The 20087-nt window shown below is 47.9% G+C and overlaps 7 protein-coding genes across 15 annotated transcripts in view; 1 reads left to right on the plus strand and 6 right to left on the minus strand.

Annotated features, from left to right (window-relative positions):
- Positions 1-3432, minus strand: part of LOC1269819 (homeodomain-interacting protein kinase 2) — a 64404-nt gene extending 60972 nt beyond the window's left edge. For 3 of the 5 annotated variants that reach the window (XM_061640622.1, XM_061640625.1, XM_061640624.1), the window contains exon 1: positions 1242-3419. The gene's annotated coding sequence lies outside the window, so the exon portion shown is untranslated. Of the gene's footprint in view, positions 1-1241 lie in introns of all 5 variants that reach the window. The other 2 variants (XM_061640621.1, XM_061640620.1) reach the window with 2 other exon arrangements.
- Positions 3433-3844: 412 nt separating this feature from the next.
- Positions 3845-16148, plus strand: LOC1269830 (coiled-coil domain-containing protein 102A). 5 transcript variants are annotated; one of them, XM_061640663.1, is made up of 6 exons: positions 3869-4354; positions 11712-11822; positions 12347-13357; positions 13423-13697; positions 14221-15034; positions 15309-16148. In XM_061640663.1, the coding sequence occupies exons 1-6, from the start codon at positions 4256-4258 to the stop codon at positions 15315-15317; spliced, it is 2319 nt and encodes a 772-aa protein (XP_061496647.1). In that variant the 5' UTR covers positions 3869-4255; the 3' UTR covers positions 15318-16148. The 5 variants fall into 5 exon arrangements, with proteins under 5 accessions (XP_061496651.1, XP_061496647.1, XP_061496652.1 ...); XM_061640666.1 differs by lacking the exon at positions 3869-4354 and adding an exon at positions 11596-11618; XM_061640667.1 differs by lacking the exon at positions 14221-15034 and having other exon boundaries at positions 3845-4354.
- LOC4576724 (lysozyme c-1-like) lies at positions 4632-8095 on the minus strand. Its single transcript, XM_061640685.1, has 4 exons — positions 7621-8095; positions 5227-5902; positions 4999-5151; positions 4632-4926 (listed from the first exon to the last, which is right to left on the minus strand). Exons 2-4 carry the CDS (start codon positions 5357-5359, stop codon positions 4790-4792), a joined length of 423 nt encoding a protein of 140 aa, XP_061496669.1. The 5' UTR covers positions 5360-5902; positions 7621-8095; the 3' UTR covers positions 4632-4789.
- Positions 6200-6992, minus strand: LOC1269833 (lysozyme c-1-like). The gene is made up of 3 exons (XM_308483.5): positions 6714-6992; positions 6487-6645; positions 6200-6394 (listed from the first exon to the last, which is right to left on the minus strand). The coding sequence occupies exons 1-3, from the start codon at positions 6838-6840 to the stop codon at positions 6246-6248; spliced, it is 435 nt and encodes a 144-aa protein (XP_308483.3). The 5' UTR covers positions 6841-6992; the 3' UTR covers positions 6200-6245.
- On the minus strand, positions 7901-8577 carry LOC4576725 (lysozyme c-1-like). Its single transcript, XM_001237085.3, has 3 exons — positions 8416-8577; positions 8190-8348; positions 7901-8095 (listed from the first exon to the last, which is right to left on the minus strand). The coding sequence occupies exons 1-3, from the start codon at positions 8573-8575 to the stop codon at positions 7947-7949; spliced, it is 468 nt and encodes a 155-aa protein (XP_001237086.2). The 5' UTR covers positions 8576-8577; the 3' UTR covers positions 7901-7946.
- LOC4576754 (lysozyme c-1-like) lies at positions 8983-9702 on the minus strand. Its single transcript, XM_001237084.3, has 3 exons — positions 9480-9702; positions 9266-9421; positions 8983-9188 (listed from the first exon to the last, which is right to left on the minus strand). The coding sequence occupies exons 1-3, from the start codon at positions 9607-9609 to the stop codon at positions 9040-9042; spliced, it is 435 nt and encodes a 144-aa protein (XP_001237085.2). The 5' UTR covers positions 9610-9702; the 3' UTR covers positions 8983-9039.
- LOC1269831 (lysozyme c-1) lies at positions 10017-10813 on the minus strand. Its single transcript, XM_308481.4, has 3 exons — positions 10532-10813; positions 10313-10465; positions 10017-10235 (listed from the first exon to the last, which is right to left on the minus strand). Exons 1-3 carry the CDS (start codon positions 10662-10664, stop codon positions 10099-10101), a joined length of 423 nt encoding a protein of 140 aa, XP_308481.1. The 5' UTR covers positions 10665-10813; the 3' UTR covers positions 10017-10098.
- Positions 16149-20087: the final 3939 nt, after the last annotated feature.

Below are 20087 nucleotides of genomic sequence, written 5' to 3' on the forward strand. Positions count from 1 at the left end.
TGCCACCCTGTTCGAGAGGAGTATGTGGTGGTGGTGGTCAATGGTGCGCTCGCACACACGCACCCAAGCACGCACGTACGCACGCACAACCCCCGTACAAGTGAATGTACACCACCCGCTCGCTCTCCGGGGTCCCCACACCCTTAACCCTCCTCCACCTCTCAACCAACAAACCCACCCTGGTTGAAACCAAACACAACACATACCAATGCAGCGGCTTACCAACACCAACACAGCTACGTGCGTGTGTTGTTTGCTGCTGCTGCCACCATTTTGGGTTTGTCTGGCTTTCGAGTGGCGCGCGGCAGAGCAGGCGGCGACCACACACACGCAGTAAGGGCCCGAACGGGGCAAAACGCGGCCTACGTGCGTATTATTATTATTTCTCATCGCTCACCCCAACCCAACAACCACAGCCACGATTCCCAATGAAAAATAGAGGGCATAAGCGCACACTCTCACACACACACACACGAACAAACGTGTACACACTCACACTCTGGTGTGGTGTGTCCGAGCGAGTGTGTGAAAAGGTTGGAAAATTAAAACGGTTACGATGCGAGAAAAACAACACCAAACACAAACAGCCAGCCAGCCGAGGGATGGATAATTGGGCGAATTCTAGGAAAATTTATAAATGGTTTTTGGGGAAATTTGTTAGAAATAAGCTTATTAAAAAGAAATTGCATTTCAAACGCCAGGTACGGTAAAGGTCGTTAAGTTAGTTTTTCATTTCAAAACCACCATGAAAAAAGGGATGGAAATGTAAACTACTGAACATTGAACATATTTATTCTCACAACATGATCAATTTCTATGGTGAATTTAGGAAGCTTAGTACGGTGCAAACAGGTCCCCCAAGTACTGAGTTCAAATACAACCAAAATTTGGCAAAACAGTCTACAAATTTGACCAGTAAAATAGAGAATTGTGAGGATTAAGGACTCAAAAGCATGATTCCATCATATGCCGTTCTATATTCTAGTTTGAAAAATGCATTGAGGAAATGTATCCTATTGGAAAACACATTTCTGAGGAATATGGAAGATTTTTGGTATTAATAAGAGTGTTTTACGAGCTTCCCAGAGACCTTTTGTATTGGAAATCACCAACGAGAAATCTTCATTGCAATACTTTTGCTCCACAAAATCAAGTGTTTCATCTTTAAGAGAGTTTATAATGAAAATACTTAAAATTATCCCATAAAATAATGCTTTTTTCTCTGCCTTTTTCACACTTACTCGCTCTTGTTCACGCCGCCGTCGGTTACGCAGTTCGCAGTGTGCGTAAATTACACGGCAGCTTTGCTCTGGTTTGATGTTGGATGTTGTTTCGTGGCTTTATTCTGTTCACTGTTTCGTGAGTTTAACACTTCTGCTGCTGCTGCTGCTGCTGCCGCCTGTTGCCTGTTCTGCTTCGTCCCTGGAGATGCAACAACAACAACACGTTGCCACCACCGTTGCTGAAGAGTAGGTAAGGAAGGAAGGAAGGAAGGAAGGTGTTGCGTTGTATGATTTTGAACTGGCCCACTGGTCAACCTCCCCGCTACACACAGCGGCCCTCGAGGGGGGGTGGAAGGATTTTTCAAACTTGGAATCGTTATGTTTTGATAGACACGGGAGGGAAAATCTCGTTCTTCTTTGCTGGAGAAGGGCCGGGAGGACACGTTGGCACACGTACAAATGATATGCACACAAACACACGCACCTCGATGAACGCACACAGAGATAGAGAGAGAGAGAGATTGGGATGGGACACACAAACAACACCTACATGCACACACTCACGAAAATGATGAACAATTTTGCCTTTTCGCTTTCTTCTTTTCTTCTTTTGCTTTTTGCGATCGCCAAGAGAAAGCTACGTTGACCGCACACGCACACGAAATACAAACTCATACACACACACAAACACTGTACGCACACACCGCACGCAATTTCGGGACACTGATGGAAAGGACCGACCGCGAACCGGAAACAGGGTGATAATGACGGAAAGAGAAAGAGGAGCTGTCCTTTCGGAAAAGCCGGAAATGATTCGAAAAATCCAACGGAAGCAAAGAAGCAACTTCCCTATCAAACACACACACACAGAAACTAACACTCACATACAGGCAGATGGACGCGGAAAAGCCGGTGAAAATGCGTTTGGCGTTAATTCAGCAGCAGCTGCTCCTTTAATTGGCGCGATGACACGAAGGTGATGAGGAGAAACTAAGAAGAGAAGGCGCTACACCACATCTACAGGACTGTTTCGTCCGCTGCTGCTTCTGCCTCTTCGCAACCGTTGTTGTTGTTGTTGTTGTTGTCTAGCAGCGCTTTTCCACCGTAAGGACTGCCGGTGGCAATCCCGCTTGCCATACTGTTTTCCCTCGCCAAGGGCCAAGGGAAGCTTGTGTGTGTGCCGGGTAGTGGTCACACGCTCGCTAGCACACCCACACACACAACTACACACACACACGCGAGCGCGTTCGATGCGATGCCGTCCTTACTACGCCTTCGAAAAAAACACTTCAGCTAGCGGGGCGAAATGCTGGAAGGAAAATGACGGCTTTTCCTCCTTCGTTGTGCTTCGTTTGACTCTTTTCTCGTTCGCCGCAGTAGGCCTTGCTCGGGTGAAGAGACGGAGCGGAAGAGAGTGAGTGAGATCGAGTCAGAGCGAGAGCGGGAGAGGTTTTTCCCGGAACTGTCCCTTCGCCCTTTCGGACCAGGGAGTTGCTGGGCAACGGCGGGGTCCCGTTTTTGGCCTGTTCGCTTCGTACAAGTCGCTTCCTCTACAGTGGGGGTTTCCCCGCTTCCCGTCCGCGGATGCCGAGGATGGTGATGACTGCTTCCACCCACCTTTCACACCAAAGTTGGGACGTTCTGTGGCAGCGAGCTGAAGGATCACGTTTTTTCACGCTCCTGCGACCGACCAAAACGAAAACATACGCCAGCAACCAACCGAATCGCGCACACACACGCACACACTACCACGATTGCGGGCGCCACCTCACCAGAGCACTCACACACTGCCGCAAACCTCGCTCGTACGCACGTACCCACTCGCGCACACACATACACACTCTACCGCATTCTATACACACGCTCGCACACACACACTAGCGCTCGTTCACCTCTGCGTTGCTTCTTCTGTCCCGATGGGCACCATTTTCTCGGGCACGGTTCACGGATGGGTTTGGGATGCGCTGTACGGGTGTACGGGTTTTTCCTTGCCGTGATTTTCCACCGCCGCAGGGGTTTCACATGTGCGCAGTACACTTTCAGGGGATGGGGGGGTTACGAGTGATGCAAATTTTCTCCACTCCAACTCGACGCTTCACGCTTACATCATATCTTCTGCTTCGCACGAACGGAGAGGCCTTCGCTGTACGTCCTCTCGCTTCGAATTCTGTTTGACGTTTGAGCTATTTTTGCCTTTCGCGTTTGACGTTTCCTTCGGGGCCTTTCTTTTCCAACATTGCATTCGCTATCCTGCTCACGCGTAGGCGATTCGGGCTTGGACTGAACAGCAATGTCCGACGGGAACATAGCTGTCTCTTTTCCCCCTTCTTCGTGAAAGCCTTTTGAAAGCCAGGCTGGCTCACCACACACGAATTGACAAGTAAACTCCACTCGGCATTATGACGGCATAGAAATTTTCTCCAAAAATTGTTTTCTAGATCATTATTTAACATTTGTTTTCTACCCTGACGGCAAAAACGTAAAAAAAAACTATGTTTTTGGCGAGTTTTTGCCGTTTTTTAATAATTTCTCCGTTTGTTTACAAAATGTGTTCAGCCTTCCCAGTACTCAACCAAGCAATCAAAACACACCTTCATTTTTTCAGTTTTTTTTTTGTTTTCGTTTGCTTGTTGTCATCATCTGTCAAACGGGTTTTTTCATCGCCCAAAAAAATGGCAGACCGCTCGTATCGATTGTGTTGTTTTTCGGTGCAAAATCATGTATAATTCAATTAAAAGTGCCCGAAATCGAGATGAAACAGTTTCGCTAAAGCATTCGGCGATGATATCTCAAATTGCATTCTAAAGATCGTGTCCTCCGTCAAAAAACACGAAAGGCCTTCGCCTAATACAACAACAACAACCGTGTGTGTGTGCCAATTGTGCACAAATTACCGCTGAACACTGAAACGGTACTTGTGTGCTGGCTGGAATATTGGAAACACCCGTTAGCAGCTCCAGTTTTGGCCAATCTAAACACACACACGCAACCTGAGTTTGTGAAACAATTCCCGGCTTCCCTTCCCGATCCAAATGTCGCAGAGTGCACCGAGACGGCATCCTCCCAGTGGCAATGTCGAGGTCAGCAGCATGTCAGCCAAGTTTGTTGACACCGAGTGGGAGGCGCGGGAGGTAAGTGAACACTTGAACGCATCACACACACTTACCCTTTTCTTTCGAACTTTTCCGGATCGCTAATGGCACGGTGGAAGAGGTGGCACCACCCTACCCACTGCTTGGGACGGTGTTCTGCTTTTGTCCGCTGCACAGTGCAGATGAAGAATTTTCACCAACCAGTCGAACATGTGTCTGATTGCGATAAAAGCGACACTGACACTCTCTACTGACCGGGCACGTTGGTCAAAGAAGCTGCTCTTTCAAGAGAAACGATGTGAAACACTCACCAGTGTACGATTTGCGCAAGTTGTTATTATTTCCAACCGGGGGTGTAGCTAAGAATATATCGCTCAATGTGATGGCTGGTCATTGCCGCATGGTTTTACAACAACCGATGACGACAGACTGCAGCAATGCACTTGTACCGAGTAGGACAGGCAAGAACGCGCACTAGAAGCACTCGCGGATGTCGGGCAATGCTTTTCCTCTGCAGTGGTCCACCCACCCGTACCAGGCGTTGAATCCATGGTGGCTGTAAACCATCTTGGCACACTTAATATCTTCTGAGATATCGTCGGTCAGCAGATCTGCAACAAACATTCACCAAGAGATCATTTTTGCCACACCGGCGCGCGGATGGTCGGACCACTCGAACTTACTTTGGCACGGTATATTGCACAAATTGGATCCGTAGTGCGAGTCACACCAGTATGCGTTATTGATCTGAAAGATGCCATAGTCGGTCGAACCGTCGGTGTTTTTGTGAGTCGCCGTGGTACTGTATGAGCTTTCCCACTGCACGAGACAGGCCCCTTTTGAGGATGGATAAGTCACATCATTGTAGGAAAAGGAACAAAATCTTCTACAAGCCAGCTCTGTATACTTACAATCCGGCAACAATTTCTTCGAAATACCCCTGCTGTACAGCGCTTTGACCAGCTCACACTTGGTAAACGTTTTAGCCTCACCAACGGAACAGCTCACAGCGATGGCGATCAAAACTGCGAAAGCAAACTTCATTGTAAAACACTTGCTGAAGAACTGCAACACAAAACTGATTTGCTTTCTGATGGTAGCTCCAGTTTTTATATCACTTTTCTTACTGCAACTATACTTCGCTCATGTAAACATAATTCAAATTCATTACTCACTTTGTAACATAACTAAACTGCAGAGATTTTGCTGAGTTTGTGTATATATTGATAGCGAACTTCGGTAGGCTTATCATACCCACCCTCACAGCTGCATTATGTTGTAATCAAACATCCATTGGGAATTCCTTTGGGAAGTTGTATAGTTGGGAATTCCTGTTTTGTTATGAAAACATTGACTGTTTTATGCCAACAAGTGAATGAATGAACCCTCTCCGCCGAATGAAATGAAGTTTGTTATAGTTAAACTATTACAATTCGCTTATTCTCGCCTTTCATAGCCGCCATTATGAACCTTACCAGATCAAATTTGGTGCAAAGTTTTCAACTATTTGTTCTCAAAACTGTCAGCCAGACTGCCACAAAATACAGTTCCATGTGGATTTATGTAATTTTGAAACTCTTCTAATACCTTCCTTCAACATTTTTCATTTTATACCCCCAAATTCCGCATCACGCAAGATCTGTTTCATTGCCCGCCTTTGCTCACTGACGGTGTCGAACTATAGAAGGTATGGTAAATATTTTCCGCTTTGCGTATTGCCATCTTCCTTACGCTTATTTACACAAGTGTGTAGTACTCCAATCGACCTCCAAACGATCTTCCAATATCGATCGTCCAAATTGAATCGTTGATCGTTGAAAAATTGTAAAATATATTTAGATAAGAGTGATATGTATTGCACCTCCAATCTGGTACCAAAGTATGTTATATCTCACAGTGCCGGAAATTTATTTTCAAACCATTGCTGCAATCATTTTCCCGCTGCAAAACATTCGTCCACGGAAGGCTTCGGCTTTCCGCGGCATTTGTCCTTCCATGCATTCCAGGCATTGAACTGGTGGCGCCGGTAGATAAACAGAGCGCATCTCATATCATCCGCAATGTTATCATCACGCAGACCTGTTGATAAAATTGGTGGTAGAAACAACAATTCCATCAATCCATTGTCCTGTTTAAGAAGCTGCATCTGAAGTGACGGCAATCGGACTTACTCGAGCATTGCAGCTTGCACTCGTTGGCTCCAACCTTGCCCTCAGCGCACCAGTAGTAGTTGTTGATCTGGAAAATGCCATAATCCTTGGAACCGTCCCTATTTTTTGTGTTCAATGCACTCGTATCGTATCGGCTCTCGTTCTGAATCAAGCAGATCCCTGTGGAGAGAGGGGGTCATTTGTTCGTTAGCAGAGACAAAGATAATAATTTCAATATTTTGACTTACAGTCCTGAAGTTGACTTCTAGGGAATCCATTCGCTGCTAACAGGCGGACCAGCTCACATTTGTTGAAAACTTTCCCATAGGTTGTGCCCAGAACGGCCAGCAGGATTGTCACGAAAAACAGTTTCATCTTGATTGATAGCACTGCGCTTGCTGAAGTCTTCCTCCAGAATGTCGCATTTTATATCCCAAATTTTACACCAACTTCTGCTAAATCGTACGATTGTGTGGATCTGTGTTTACTACCGGGGGCTGTGTTTACCCATTGGCTGTGTTTCCGTACGAATTTAGCAAATATTGTCCATCTTCGAGACGAAATATGGGAAGGGGATCCGAGATTTTTCCGCCTAAACTTTCGTTGAGGAAGTGTAATCGTCATCGGTTTAGACACAAAATGTTTGGGTTGTGTGTTTCATTTCGTTACTTCCTGTGGCTAGAAGTGGGAGGCATAGTTTGCACAGATGTGTACGTACACACTAAACGACCTCTAAAGAATTCCTCAAACTTTTCAAAACGAATCTTGGTTCTCTATTGGTTAGGAGACTGTGGTGGATTGCTTATTGCATATCTTAGTTGTAATCAAGTAGCCATTGGTTACAGCAACCGTGGTTACACTGAATATCGAATAAATGTAGTTAGTCTTAGTTCACTCTTAGAACGGTGTATATCGTCTTTCAATCGCTCCCACATTGGTGACCCCGACGTGATCTCCGGATTGTTATTAGTTCTCCTAATTTGAAAATTCGTGAACGAACATGTCTACCGAAAACGATTCTAACGAAGAAACTTCCCCTGCTACTGCAGCCGTTTCGTTTAAACTACCGGAATTCTGGAAAAACGATCCATCGTCGTGGTTTTCGCAAGCTGAAATTAAGTTTTTTTTGGCCTCTTTTTGAAACTCTTCTAATACCTTCCTTCAAAATTGTTCATCTTATACCCCAAATTCCTCACCACGCAAGATCTGTTTCATTGCCCGCGTTTGCTCACTGACGGTGTCGACATATAGAAGATTTGGCAAATATTTTCCGCTTTGCGTATTGCCATCTTCCTTACGCTTATTTATACAAGTGTGTAGTACTCCAATCGACCTCCAAACGATCTTCCAATATCGATCGCTCAAATTAAAAATGATAACAGATATTTAGATAAGAGTGATATGTATTGCACCTCCAATCTGGTACCGAAGTATGTTACATCTCACAGTGCCGGACATTTATTTTCAAACCATTGCTGCAATCATTTTCCCACTACAAAACATTCGTCCACGGAAGGCTTCGGCTTTCCGCGGCATTTGTCCTTCCATGCGTTCCAGGCATTGAACTGGTGGCGCCGGTAGATAAACAGAGCGCACCTCATATCATCCCCGATGTCGTCATCACGCAGACCTGTTTGGTAAAATTGGTGTTAGAAAGAAAAATTTCATCAATCCATTGTCCTGTTTCAGAAGCTGCATCTTTAAGTGACGGCAGTCGGACTTACTCGAGCATTGCAGCTTGCACTCGTTGGCTCCAACCTTGCCCTCAGCGCACCAGTAGTAGTTGTTGATCTGGAAAATGCCATAATCCTTGGAACCGTCCCTATTTTTTGTGTTCCATGCACTCGTATCGTATCGGCTCTCGTTCTGAATCAAACAGATCCCTGTGGAGAGAGGGGCCATTTGTTCGTTAGCAGAGACAAAGATAATAATTTTAATATTTTTACTTACAGTCCGGTAGCTGACTTCTAGGGAATCCATTCGCTGCTAACAGGCGGACCAGCTCACATTTGGTGAAAACTTTCCCATAGGTTGTGCCTAGAACGGCCAGCAGGATTGTCACGAAAAACAGTTTCATCTTGATCGATAGCACTGCGCTTGCTGAAATCATCTTCCAGCATGTCGCATTTTATATCCCAAATTTTACACCAACTTCTGCTAAATCGTACGATTGTGTGGATCTATGTTTACTACCGGGGGCTGTGTTTACCCATTGGCTGTGTTTCCGTACGAATTTAGCAAATATTGTCCAGCTTCGAGACGAAATATGGGAAGGGGATCCGAGATTTTTCCGCCTAAGCTTTCGTTGAGGAAGTGTAATCGTCATCGGTTTAGACATGAAATGTTTGGATTGTGTGTTTCATTTTGTTACTTCCTGTGGCTAGAAGTGGGAGACATAGTTTGCACAGATGTGTACGTACACACTAAACGACCTCTAAAGAATTCCCCAAACCTTTCAAAACGAATCTTGGTTCTCTATTGGTTAGGAGACTATAAAAAAGGTCTGCATTGGATGCATTCTGTTTCAAATTGTCGCGTTTTTATTCGCAGAACATTGTTTAATGATTATTATGATCATTTTCCAGTTGCAAAGCATTCGGCTACGCCAGGCAATTGCTTTCCTTGGCAGTTGTTCCTCCATCCTTCCCAGGAATTGAAAAAGCTACGGCGGTAGATACTCCTCGCACACCGCATATCATCCGAAATATCGTCATTAACCAGACCTGCAGGCGAAATGGATCGTAAGTTAGTTAGGAAGTTCATCAGTAGCTACAGGTTTCGCGGTGATCATTCATCTTACTTGAGCATTTCAAATGGCACTCATTTCCAGCCATCCATTCGTTGCAATGATACGCGCTTTGAAGCTGAAACAGTCCATAATACTTGGAGCGATTCTTTTTAACTGATCTAACCGCGGTCGTATTGAATCCACTCTCGTACTCTACAAGACACATCCCTGGAGGATCACAAGAAATTACCGTTACACAATACTAACTCGTAACCATTGCACTTACAGTCCGGTAGCTGCTCCTTGGGAAATCTATTCGCTGCCATAAGCCTTGCCAGCTCACAGCGGTTGTAAATTTTGCCACTGCACGAGCCCAGAACGGCCAGCAGTAAGGCTGATACGAAAAACAGTTTCATTTTGGCCCCAAAAATACGCCTCACAGCACTGCACTTGTTGAAATCTTTTTCGTAAATGTCTAATTTTATATGCAAGAGCTACTGTGTACTCTCCGGCCGGGAGTTTCTGCACAGTTTGACAAATGCAAAGCGGTTACCATATATTGGGTCACACGTGGCAGAACTGTACTGGTCTGATGGACTAAAACAGCAAATGTATGTGTTTTGCGTCCAATATTCCTTCTTCATTTGCTTGTGCTTGGAAGAAAAAAAACACACACAAACGAAATGTAGTTTACACAAGTGTGAAGATACGCTCTCTCAAGACCTCAATATAATCTCCGAATCTAGATCTCGCAAAAGGAACACCAATCCGAAGTTAGTTGAGGCGTTTCTTTCTCAAGCATAAGACTGAATTCGAGTTGTTGTACATCTTGGTGGTTATCTTATTTACTCAACTAATGGCTTTCCTTTATTACTACATTTTAAAATACTGAAACAAAAGCGTCCTTAAAAACAGGAACTAACATTCGGCAGCTTCTTGCCATTGCAGTGGTTCTTCCAGCCGTACCAGGCGTTAAATCCATGACGTTTGTGGATCAGCTTGGCACACTTGATGTCATCCGTAATATCGTCGTTTAGTAAATCTGCAGAAAACATGTGCACAAACACAGTGAGCGTGAGGGTTGCTATGACACCCCTGGTCCCGGCAGGATACACTTACTTTTGCACGCGATCTTGCAGTCGTTTGAACCGTAGCCCGAATCGCACCAGTACTTGTTGTTGATCTGGAAGATGCCGTAATCGGTCGAACCGTTCTTGTTCTTGTTTGTCGCCGATGTGCTGAACGCACTCTCGTTCTGCACCAGACAGACCCCTGAAGAGTGTAGAATGAGTCAAGAGTTAACGCTGCTACAACCACCAGCACTGGGGCGTCACTTACAATCCGGCAACGAAGCTTTCGCGATGCCATTGTTGGCCAGTGCCTTTGCCAGTTCACATTTGCCGAACGTTTTAGCTTCGGCCACAGCACAACACGCGACGATGGCGAGCAAAACTGTGGAAAACACTTTCATCTTCGAAGATTCGCTTTGGCGTACGTACCTCTGAGTGAACAACTTGAACTGGGAATGATTCCTGTGAATGAAACGTTGTCGGGTTTTATACCGATGCCGATGCCACTATGAGCCAGTATTAGTGGGCATAATTTTAGCCTCAACGTCTTCTACTATCAAATGTTATTCCTTCCTTTTGATAAGAAGGTTACAATGGTGTGGCCGTGTGTGCGTAGGAAGTAGTATCTGTCTCGTACAGTGGGTTTGTTCTTATCTCGGGATGCTATGTTGCATGTCTACAAGCCTTCCAATTACGATCGTTTACATTGCAATTCTTTACTATATTATGCCACAAAGTATGAAAGTTTGATAAAAGTGTAGTTGAATTTTTAGTAAATTATTTCAAAATGATCTTCCGGTTGTATCAGTGTGTCGAAATGCTCTAACCAAACTGTCATCAATTACACGTTAATTATTCATACTATTTTACCCTTGCAACTTGCGCCACTTCTCTTTACACAGCTTGTCGTCGGTATTCCAAGTTTGTTTGACCAAAGTTTTGCAAAGCTAAAGTCCCAATGTGTGCACACACACACATACCGGAAACCCAGAAACAGAAGCAAAGGCGAAGAAGCAACCAAGCCCAGCAGCTCCCCCCCCCCCCCCCCCTATCTGTCTGTAGGGGTTGCGCTCGGGGATTTTCTTGACGGTTTCGGTTCGGGGATTTTTACCGGCATGTCGGATCTTCTCTCGTTCGTACTCTCGTTCCGGACACGTTTTACTAAACAAAATGACTTATTTTTACGACTGTACGTTGTAATGTCTGTATTTTGTTTTAAATCTTTTTTATTTATTTCTGTAACGTATGCATTGCTGCAGCTTGTTGCGCCCTGTTTGTACAGCTGTCTGGCGTCATGAGTGCATTTCTGCTCAATGTTCCCATATTTCGAGATTTATTGACAGAATGTCTAGCATGTAACAAATACAATATTTTCTAAAAGAAAAAAAAAATCGTAATTAGCTCATCGAATAATACAAATAAACCCAATTCATCTTCTTTATTTGCAGTCCCAGCGCCAGCGCGAACTGGAGGAAGCACGCGCACGGGCCGCCCAGATGGAGAAAACGATGAAATGGTGGTCCGACTGTACAGCCAACTGGCGCGAAAAGTGGAGTAAGGTAGGTCCTGTCGGCGGGGTCCCTTTGCGGAACCAAACACAACACAAGTCCATCGCGCACACGACGATTCACGTTGCAGGTGTGTGTCGTTGTTTTGGGCCTGGGAAGCGAATAGGAAAATATTAAATCAATATTGTTACCTCGAATGCCGCGACTTTTGCTCGTTAACGGAATATTCCCTGTCCTCTCTCGCCCCGCACCGCTAACTGTCTTCCCATGGCTGGCCATGTTTGACCCGAGCAGTCGTCGCTATCGGAATGTAGCATCATGTTGAATGCTACCAACCGTTAGTGCATAACAGTAGGCTATGGGAAGTGGTTCAGAGTAGAGGCAACATTAACTCAATTCGGTGCTAGTTAAGCGTTGCAGTAGTTGAGCAAAATGCAGTCCTGTTTTTCAGAAATGCTCGAAGAGCTCGAGAAGGACACTTCCCGTGTTTTATCGTTGATGGTGGTACATTTACATGCTCGTCTAATTGTTGTTTTGTCATAACTAATTGTCTTTGTCCTTTCTCCACTTTACAGGTACGAACCGAACGCAACAAGGCCCGCGATGAGGCGAAACAGCTGCGCAGCAATCTGGAGGCGGCCATCAAAGAGTCCAACTCGTACAAGCGGGAAAAGTGCGAGCTGGAAATGCAAATCACACAGCTCAAGAAGGAGATGGAAAAGGTGCACACGCTCATGATGAAGCATGCGGGCCGGTTCAACAAAGCCTCCCTGGACGCAGCGGACGAACCGGACCGTGATGGGCGCGGTGACAACAACTGTTCGCCAGACATCTCGTCCGACGGGCTGAAGAACGTCAACAGCGAGGATGGTTTGGTGACGAAGCTGCCGAACCTACCGGACGACGGTGCCGGTGTGCCGGTGGCCGCCAGCGCGAACGCCGATCTCGACATCGAGGAGTACATCCTGCAGGGTGGCGCCATGCCGAAACATTCCGTAGAGTTTAAGGACAAGAGCGAACAGATGGCGGAAGAGCGCCGGCTCATCCAGCAGCTTTCGAAGGACGACTACGACGAGGACTATCTGCTGCAGAAGATCACTATGCTGCAGCTGCGGCTGGACGATGCACAGAAAACGATTCAGATCGAGCGGGAGGAGAAAAATGCCGTGCATCGCAATCTGGAAAAGACGCGCCAGGACATGCAGGAGCTGCGCGACAAGTGTGAGGAGCTGCGGGCAGCGAAACAGGATGCCGTGCGCGAGCTGCTGACGCTCCAGGAGCAGCACCGGGTGGAGATGCGCATCACGCACAACTCGCTGCAGGAAGAGAGTATCGCACGGGAAACGCTGGAAAGACGGCTGTGCGAGCTGCGAACCGAGCTGGAGCGACTGCAGGCGGAAAATGCGGCCGAGTGGGGCAAACGGGAGCGGCTCGAGACGGAAAAGCTCAACATGGAGCGGGAAACGAAGAAGCTACGGGCGGAGTGCCAAGATTTGCAGGAACGGTTGGAGCGCAAGGGACGTCCGCTGGTGAACAGTGACGTGGAGCTTCGCTCCCTGCAGCAGGAACTGCTCGAAAAAAATAAGGTAAAGTGGAGGACTCCTTTCGAGAAAGAGCGACGCGTTTAACAAAATCTTTTCTTGCTTTTCAGGAGCTTAGTGACATTCGTCATTCACACAGCAAAATGAAAAAGATGCTGTCGGAGGCAAACACCGAGCTCGGTCACGCGGTACGCCGGGCGGAGCAGTACGAAACGGAGGTCAAACGGTTGCGATCGCGTGTGGAAGAGCTAAAGCACGAGCTGGCCTCCGCGGAGGATGAGCTCGATGCCGCCTGCAATCACGTGCGTCGGCTGCAGCGCACCAACGAGGAACTGAGCGGACAGACTGAAGGCTTGCAGGTGCAGATACAGCATCTTCAGACGAGGTAAGACACGCGGCGCACACACTTTGCCGCACAGCATTGCTTGAAGAGTGGCCCGTAACTTTTTCCGACTCCTTCTCTGCACTGCATTAGTGAGCTGGCACAGCGCTTAGACAGTTAGACAAACAGCTAGACACTCCACTCCTCAATAACACACTGTGGCAGAATTGCGGTTTGTACATGGGTTTTTGATTGATTTCTTCCTATTTTGTGGCCCTGAAACACGAAGCAAGCGATACTAACAATGCTTATCTGTCTCCCCAATTGAGTCCCCTTCCATTGACAGTGCGAAATTTCATTTCATTCCACCTATTTTCTGTACAATTGTGTTCTTGTTTTTCTTTTCCCTTCTGTTTTCTACCCGATTGGTCCTGGTGCCTGGTGTACTATTAACAACCTCTGATTCCACTGGTACTACTCAACATCTGCTTTAAACCTTTAAACCGTACTAACAACGATGCGCTCATCGCTGCCTTACTAACCCCACTACGTTCGGCGACTACTAACGCCATCGCAAAACGCGCAGTGGCAGTCCCAAGCAGCACGAGGTGGGCAACTATAAGGCCACCAACCGTTCAAACTACACCGCCAACGTGAGCTACAAACCAAACATTAACGATCTGAAGCAACTGTTTGACAATTCTGCGTCACGACAGTTTAGCGATCGTGATCGCGCTGGAGCCGTCGGTGGTGGTGGTGGCCCATCGAAATCGTCCGGCCTACCCGTACGCGAGCAACCAGCGTCCCTTTCGTCCAGCGTTAACCCACAGCAACCCCCATCGTACATCCCACTCTCATCCGGCTCCTATTACGATGCCAAACCGAGCTACATCGAACACGATGCACCATCGCCCCCTTCGCTCAACAACAACAAGTACGAGTTCGAACGTGCCAAGCAAAAGTTCGACAATATAACGCGTGCGGCGGCAGCCGCCAGCAATCCCGGCGGCCACAAGACGCGCGCCTCCTCGGGTGGTAATGGGCAGCCATCCTCCAAGCAGCACAACGCTGCCGGTGGATCGGCCATACCGAAACGAAACACTTCCTCCAGTGGACCGGTTTCGTCGTACTACGAGCCGAATGTATTCCCCAGCGGTGGTGGCAATGGTCGGGCAGCTCAGCATGCAGCCGATGATATGCCACCGACGAAGATTCAGAGCCACATCAACGAAACGATACAGCTGTTTGACGTTAGCCCGGGTGCGTACGATCAGTCGCCGAGTGCAAACTGTCCTCCACCGAGGGGAAGTATGGGACAGCAACAGCCCCACAAACCGATCAACATTGGCAAGATGAACGATGTCAATCTGGATGGGTTAAAGGTATCGGAAGACGATGAAGTGAGTACCGCCCGTCGTCCGCTCGCCCGTTAGCAAGAACGCCCTCCGGCATGCCCGGGGCTTCCGTTGGTTTTTTGAATGTGTGTGTGTGCGGTTTGCGGTTGTGAAGCTGCCGTTTTGTAGTGTTGTGCATGCTTAGGCGTTGGGATACTTCTGCATGCCTGTTTTGTTCCATAATATGTAGTTGTTGTTTGTTTATCCTCGAAGCGACCGACGTGTCGGAAGTAGCTGGCATACTAATAAGTGCGTTACCGTTGTCTCACCCTCCCAACAGACTCCGTAGCTCGCACGGCTCGACCAGTCTCCTTTCGGCCAACGAAGATAATAGCGATAATGAATGATTTGTTAAGCGACTTGACTGGACGACTGGAGGACCGGTGGGAATACAACGACACACAAACTCTCAGGCAAGAACGACACAATGGTACAGGATATAATCGTCCCAACATTGCCACTTGGGCCACAGTATTACCCAAGAAGTCTTACATACATCATCCACTACTGGTATGCTCTCTAAATGAAACCCCAATTAAGCAGATGCAAACGACACTTAGGTTCAGTCGTAAACTCGTAATACTCTCGTAGATACTGTAGCAGAGACCTCAGTACTTATGCGGTAGCGATAAAGAAACAAGTATTAATCACGCAAACGATGATTCCTCATCAAAATTTACTTCGGTTTTCTATTTCCTTACTACCCAGCAATATGGTGTAAACTCTCCAACAAAACATATAGTACAACAGCTCGTCCCCAGTTTTAGCGAGCTACAGATCATAGCTTATTTATATCCCTTGGAACAGAAAAGTATTGCCAATACGCAGTTAGCTCACAGATCATTCTCGTTTTCGTGTTTGGAAAGGTTTTTTTTTTAAATTATTTTGGTACCAAAAATATTCAAATTTAACAAATAATATCTTCTCGTCTTTGTCTTGAATTATTAATTTTGATTCAAAATTTCGATAGTAAAATAAGATAAGAGCGATAGTGCTGAACAGAGATTATTACAAATAGCATATCTTCTTGGCGTATTGTTTTAGAGTGTTAGAGTGTTGGCGTGTTTAGTAGCTATAGTTTATCGTACTCTTACAAATACAAAACTCCTTATACATGCAACTGCAGAGTCAGCCACGACAAGTTAACATCCGAACGATGGCAGTAGACACACAAACACACGACACATAGTGTCAAATAATCCTATTTATTTACTCCATTCGTGAGTGTCGCTTAAACAAAACAGTTACAATTAATTGGTGCTGGGCAATCAGAGGTTGCATTATCTCCGAAAAGGGTGTATATATTTGATTGTTTGTAAGTAATTGTAAGGCTTGAAAGTAGCCCATTCCGGTGCGAACCCCTTGTGCGGGGCCGGTTACATAAAGAAATAACTCTCCCTGCCCCCGCTGTGCCATTGTGTTGTGCAACGGGGTGGGAGTTTAACTGGCAGTGTCGCATTTAGACCCAAACATCAAAACCCTCACTCTCTCTCTCTCTCAGCATTTGCCATTGGCTGGTGGTTTGGGTCGACAGATTTTACTTCGCCCGTTCTCACCGTACACGATGTTGCAGGAGAAGGTGAAGTACCCGCAGGTGGACGATTTGGTGTAGTACGTCGACTCGTAGTTCTTGCCCGGTATGGCCGGCACCTTGCTCTTCTCGTCGATGCCCGTCACCTGTTTCGTTACCGAAATGTAGCTGTCCGGATGGCCGGTCTTTTGCGCCGATCCGGCTTCCGGTTCCGGGCCTTCCTCCATCTCGTCGGCAGTCGTCGTCGTCGTCGTCGCAGTTGTTGGGCTGTCCTTCTTCGTGGGCAGGTAGCGCGTAGTGTACTTGGGCGTGGTGCTGGAGGCTGCGTTCACTACGGTTTGCTGCGTTCGCTCGGTCGTTACGGCGTGTACGGTCGAGCGTCCGTTCTGTGTTTGCACTAGCCGGAAGTTGTCGCCGTGCGGTACGAACGCGGTCTGCTTTTGCGTCGGTCCACCCTGGGTGAACACGCGCCCATTTCCGCTCGTGCGCACCGTTACGGTTGGCGGTTCGGTTACCACGTACGCTACGGGAGTCGTTTTGATGGAGGAGTTTGCGTCGGTCGTAGACTTGTCGCCACTGCGCGTGATCTTCGAGGGCGTTTCGTACTCATCCTCGTACTCTTCCTCCTCGTCGTCGACATCTTCGTACTCTTCCTCTTCGCCCAGCGGCGGCAGTGTAGTGCTGATGAAGTTCACTGCGAAAGGAGTAAGTCATTAATGGAATGGTCAAGTCTTAGATAAACAGTTGAAAAACTTACCTAAGCTTTGCTGGGATGTTCGTGTCCTCATGCCGTTGGTGTCAACCGATTCCTTACGAACCGTGGTACTAGAAGAAGTTTAAGAATTGGAGAAAGAGAAAGACGAATATTATAAAGAGTTCCTTTAACGTGCGTCTCATGTAGACAATCAGCAAAAGTATCGACCATTACCCCGTAGACTTTCCAAACAGTCCAATCGATTGGAATAGAGGTTTGCTCTTTGCCCGATAAGTGTCCACCTGTTCCTTCGTTCCCGACGCCGCCTGTGCTGCACCGTGATACGCAATGCCGAACCTGTTTCAAGGGTCAAGCAAGATTAATAATATAAATACTTGGATTTTCCATATGCTTGTCTACAAATACTCACTTGAAATTGCCACTAATTTGCGACTGACTCTGGCCAGTGTGAGCACCCGACTGGGCAGACGCTTGTCCTCCGCCGTTGAAGATATTTTGCTGATCAACCGTACCTTCGCCTTGCGGACGGAAACCAATCTGCGCCTGCGACGAAGTTTGCCCCGGCCCACTTGATTGTGCATCGGCCAAACCGCCCTTCTCATTAGCCACCACCTCGGATTGACTTTCGTGGCCTAAGCCACCGCTCTGGGACGTAGCGGAGGTGCCTCCCGTCTTCGAATCAACCTGCACCAACGATTGCGATTTGCCAACACCGCCCGTACCTTGAGCAGAGCTTAGGGCGCCTTCCTTTCCACCAGACACTTGCGCCTGTGCCGCACGATCCTTGTCGCTTGTTTGAGCGCTGGCACTGAACGATCCCGTGCCCGTGTAGGTACCGGAGACCTGCGTTTGTGCAGTGCCTCCATTCTTACGGCCTTGGGCAGAAGCCATCACTTCGCCGTTCTTTACCGACGATTCGGCTTGTGAGAATGAATCGTCTTCCTCTTCCGGTAGTTGAATGGGCTGTGGAGGTAAACTGCCTCCTCCGACTCCCTGATCAACAGCTGCGGGATACTGATCAATCGATGATCCACCACCGGGGTATTGCTGTGCAGTTCCCGTTCCTGGTGGATAGTAACCAACGCCACCAGTACCCGTGCCTGTTCCAACACCAGCACCTCCTGGATACTGTCCAGATCCACCAGTTGGATAAGTACCACTTCCAACTCCTCCTGGGTATTGTCCAGTGCCCGTTCCAGTAGCTCCTGGATATTGTCCAGTTCCACCAGGATATTGTCCAGCACCTGCACCAGTACCTCCAGGATATAAACCAGTTCCTACTCCGGTTCCTCCTGGATACTGTCCAGCTCCTGTACCAGTACCTCCAGGATATAAACCAGTTCCTACCCCAGCGCTTCCAGGGTATTGCCCAGCACCACCAGGATATTGTCCAGTTCCTACTCCGGTCCCTCCTGGATATTGTCCAGCTCCTGTACCCCCAGGGAATAATCCAGTTCCTGAACCAGTACCACCAGGATATTGTCCAGTTCCTACACCCGTTCCTCCTGGGTATTGGCCAACACCGGGTCCTCCTGGGTATTGTCCAGTTCCTGTGCCAGTGCCTGCAGGATATTGTCCAGTTCCTGTGCCAGTGCCTCCAGGGTATTGTCCAGCTCCTGTGCCAGCGCCTCCAGGATACTGTCCAGTTCCAGTGCCAGCTCCTCCAGGATACAGTCCGGTTCCAGTGCCAGTGCCAGCGCCTCCAGGATATTGTCCAACTCCAGTGCCAGCTCCTCCAGGATATTGTCCAGCTCCTGTTCCAGTGCCTCCAGGATACTGTCCAGTTCCAGTGCCAGTACCTCCAGGGTATTGTCCAACACCTGTTCCAGTGCCTCCAGGATACTGTCCAGTTCCTGTGCCAGTGCCTCCAGGGTATTGACCAGTTCCAGTGCCAGTGCCTCCAGGGTATTGTCCAACACCTGTTCCAGTGCCTGCAGGGTATTGACCAGCACCTGTTCCAGTGCCTACAGGGTATTGTCCAGCTCCTGTGCCGGCGCCTCCAGGATACTGTCCAGTTCCAGTGCCAGTGCCAGCGCCTCCAGGATATTGTCCAACTCCAGTGCCAGTGCTTCCAGGGTATTGACCAGCACCTGTTCCAGTGCCTACAGGGTATTGTCCAGCTCCTGTGCCAGCGCCTCCAGGATACTGTCCAGTTCCAGTGCCAGTGCCAGCGCCTCCAGGATATTGTCCAGCTCCTGTTCCAGTGTCTCCAGGATACTGTCCAGCTCCTGTGCCAGCGCCTGCAGGATACTGCCCAGCACCTGTTCCAGTGCCTCCAGGATACTGTCCAGCTCCTGTGCCAGCGCCTCCAGGATACTGTCCAGTTCCTGTGCCAGTGCCTCCAGGGTATTGTCCAACACCTGTTCCAGTGCCTCCAGGGTATTGACCAGCACCTGTTCCAGTGCCTCCAGGGTATTGTCCAGCTCCTGTGCCAGCGCCTCCAGGATACTGTCCAGTTCCTGAACCGACACCTCCAGGATATTGTCCAGTTCCAACACCCGTTCCACCTGGATATTGGCCTACACCGGTTCCTCCAGGGTATTGTCCAGCTCCTGTACTAGTGCCACCGGGATATTGCCCTGTTCCAACTCCGGCTTCCCCTGGGTATTGGCCAGTTCCTGTGCCTCCAGGATGCTGTCCTGTACCTATGCCTGTTCCTGGATATTGACCACTTCCCATACCTCCAACCGTTCCAGGATGTCGGCCTCCCGTGGCTCCTATTGAAGAAAATGAATTCGTTTATTTAATATGTTGAGTACATTACTTAGGCTTTTGTCCTTTACGTAATACACTCACCTCCAGGGTATTGTACT

The sequence above is a fragment of the Anopheles gambiae genome, chromosome 2, assembly GCF_943734735.2.
Source record: "Anopheles gambiae chromosome 2, idAnoGambNW_F1_1, whole genome shotgun sequence".
Taxonomy (NCBI): domain Eukaryota; kingdom Metazoa; phylum Arthropoda; class Insecta; order Diptera; family Culicidae; genus Anopheles; species Anopheles gambiae.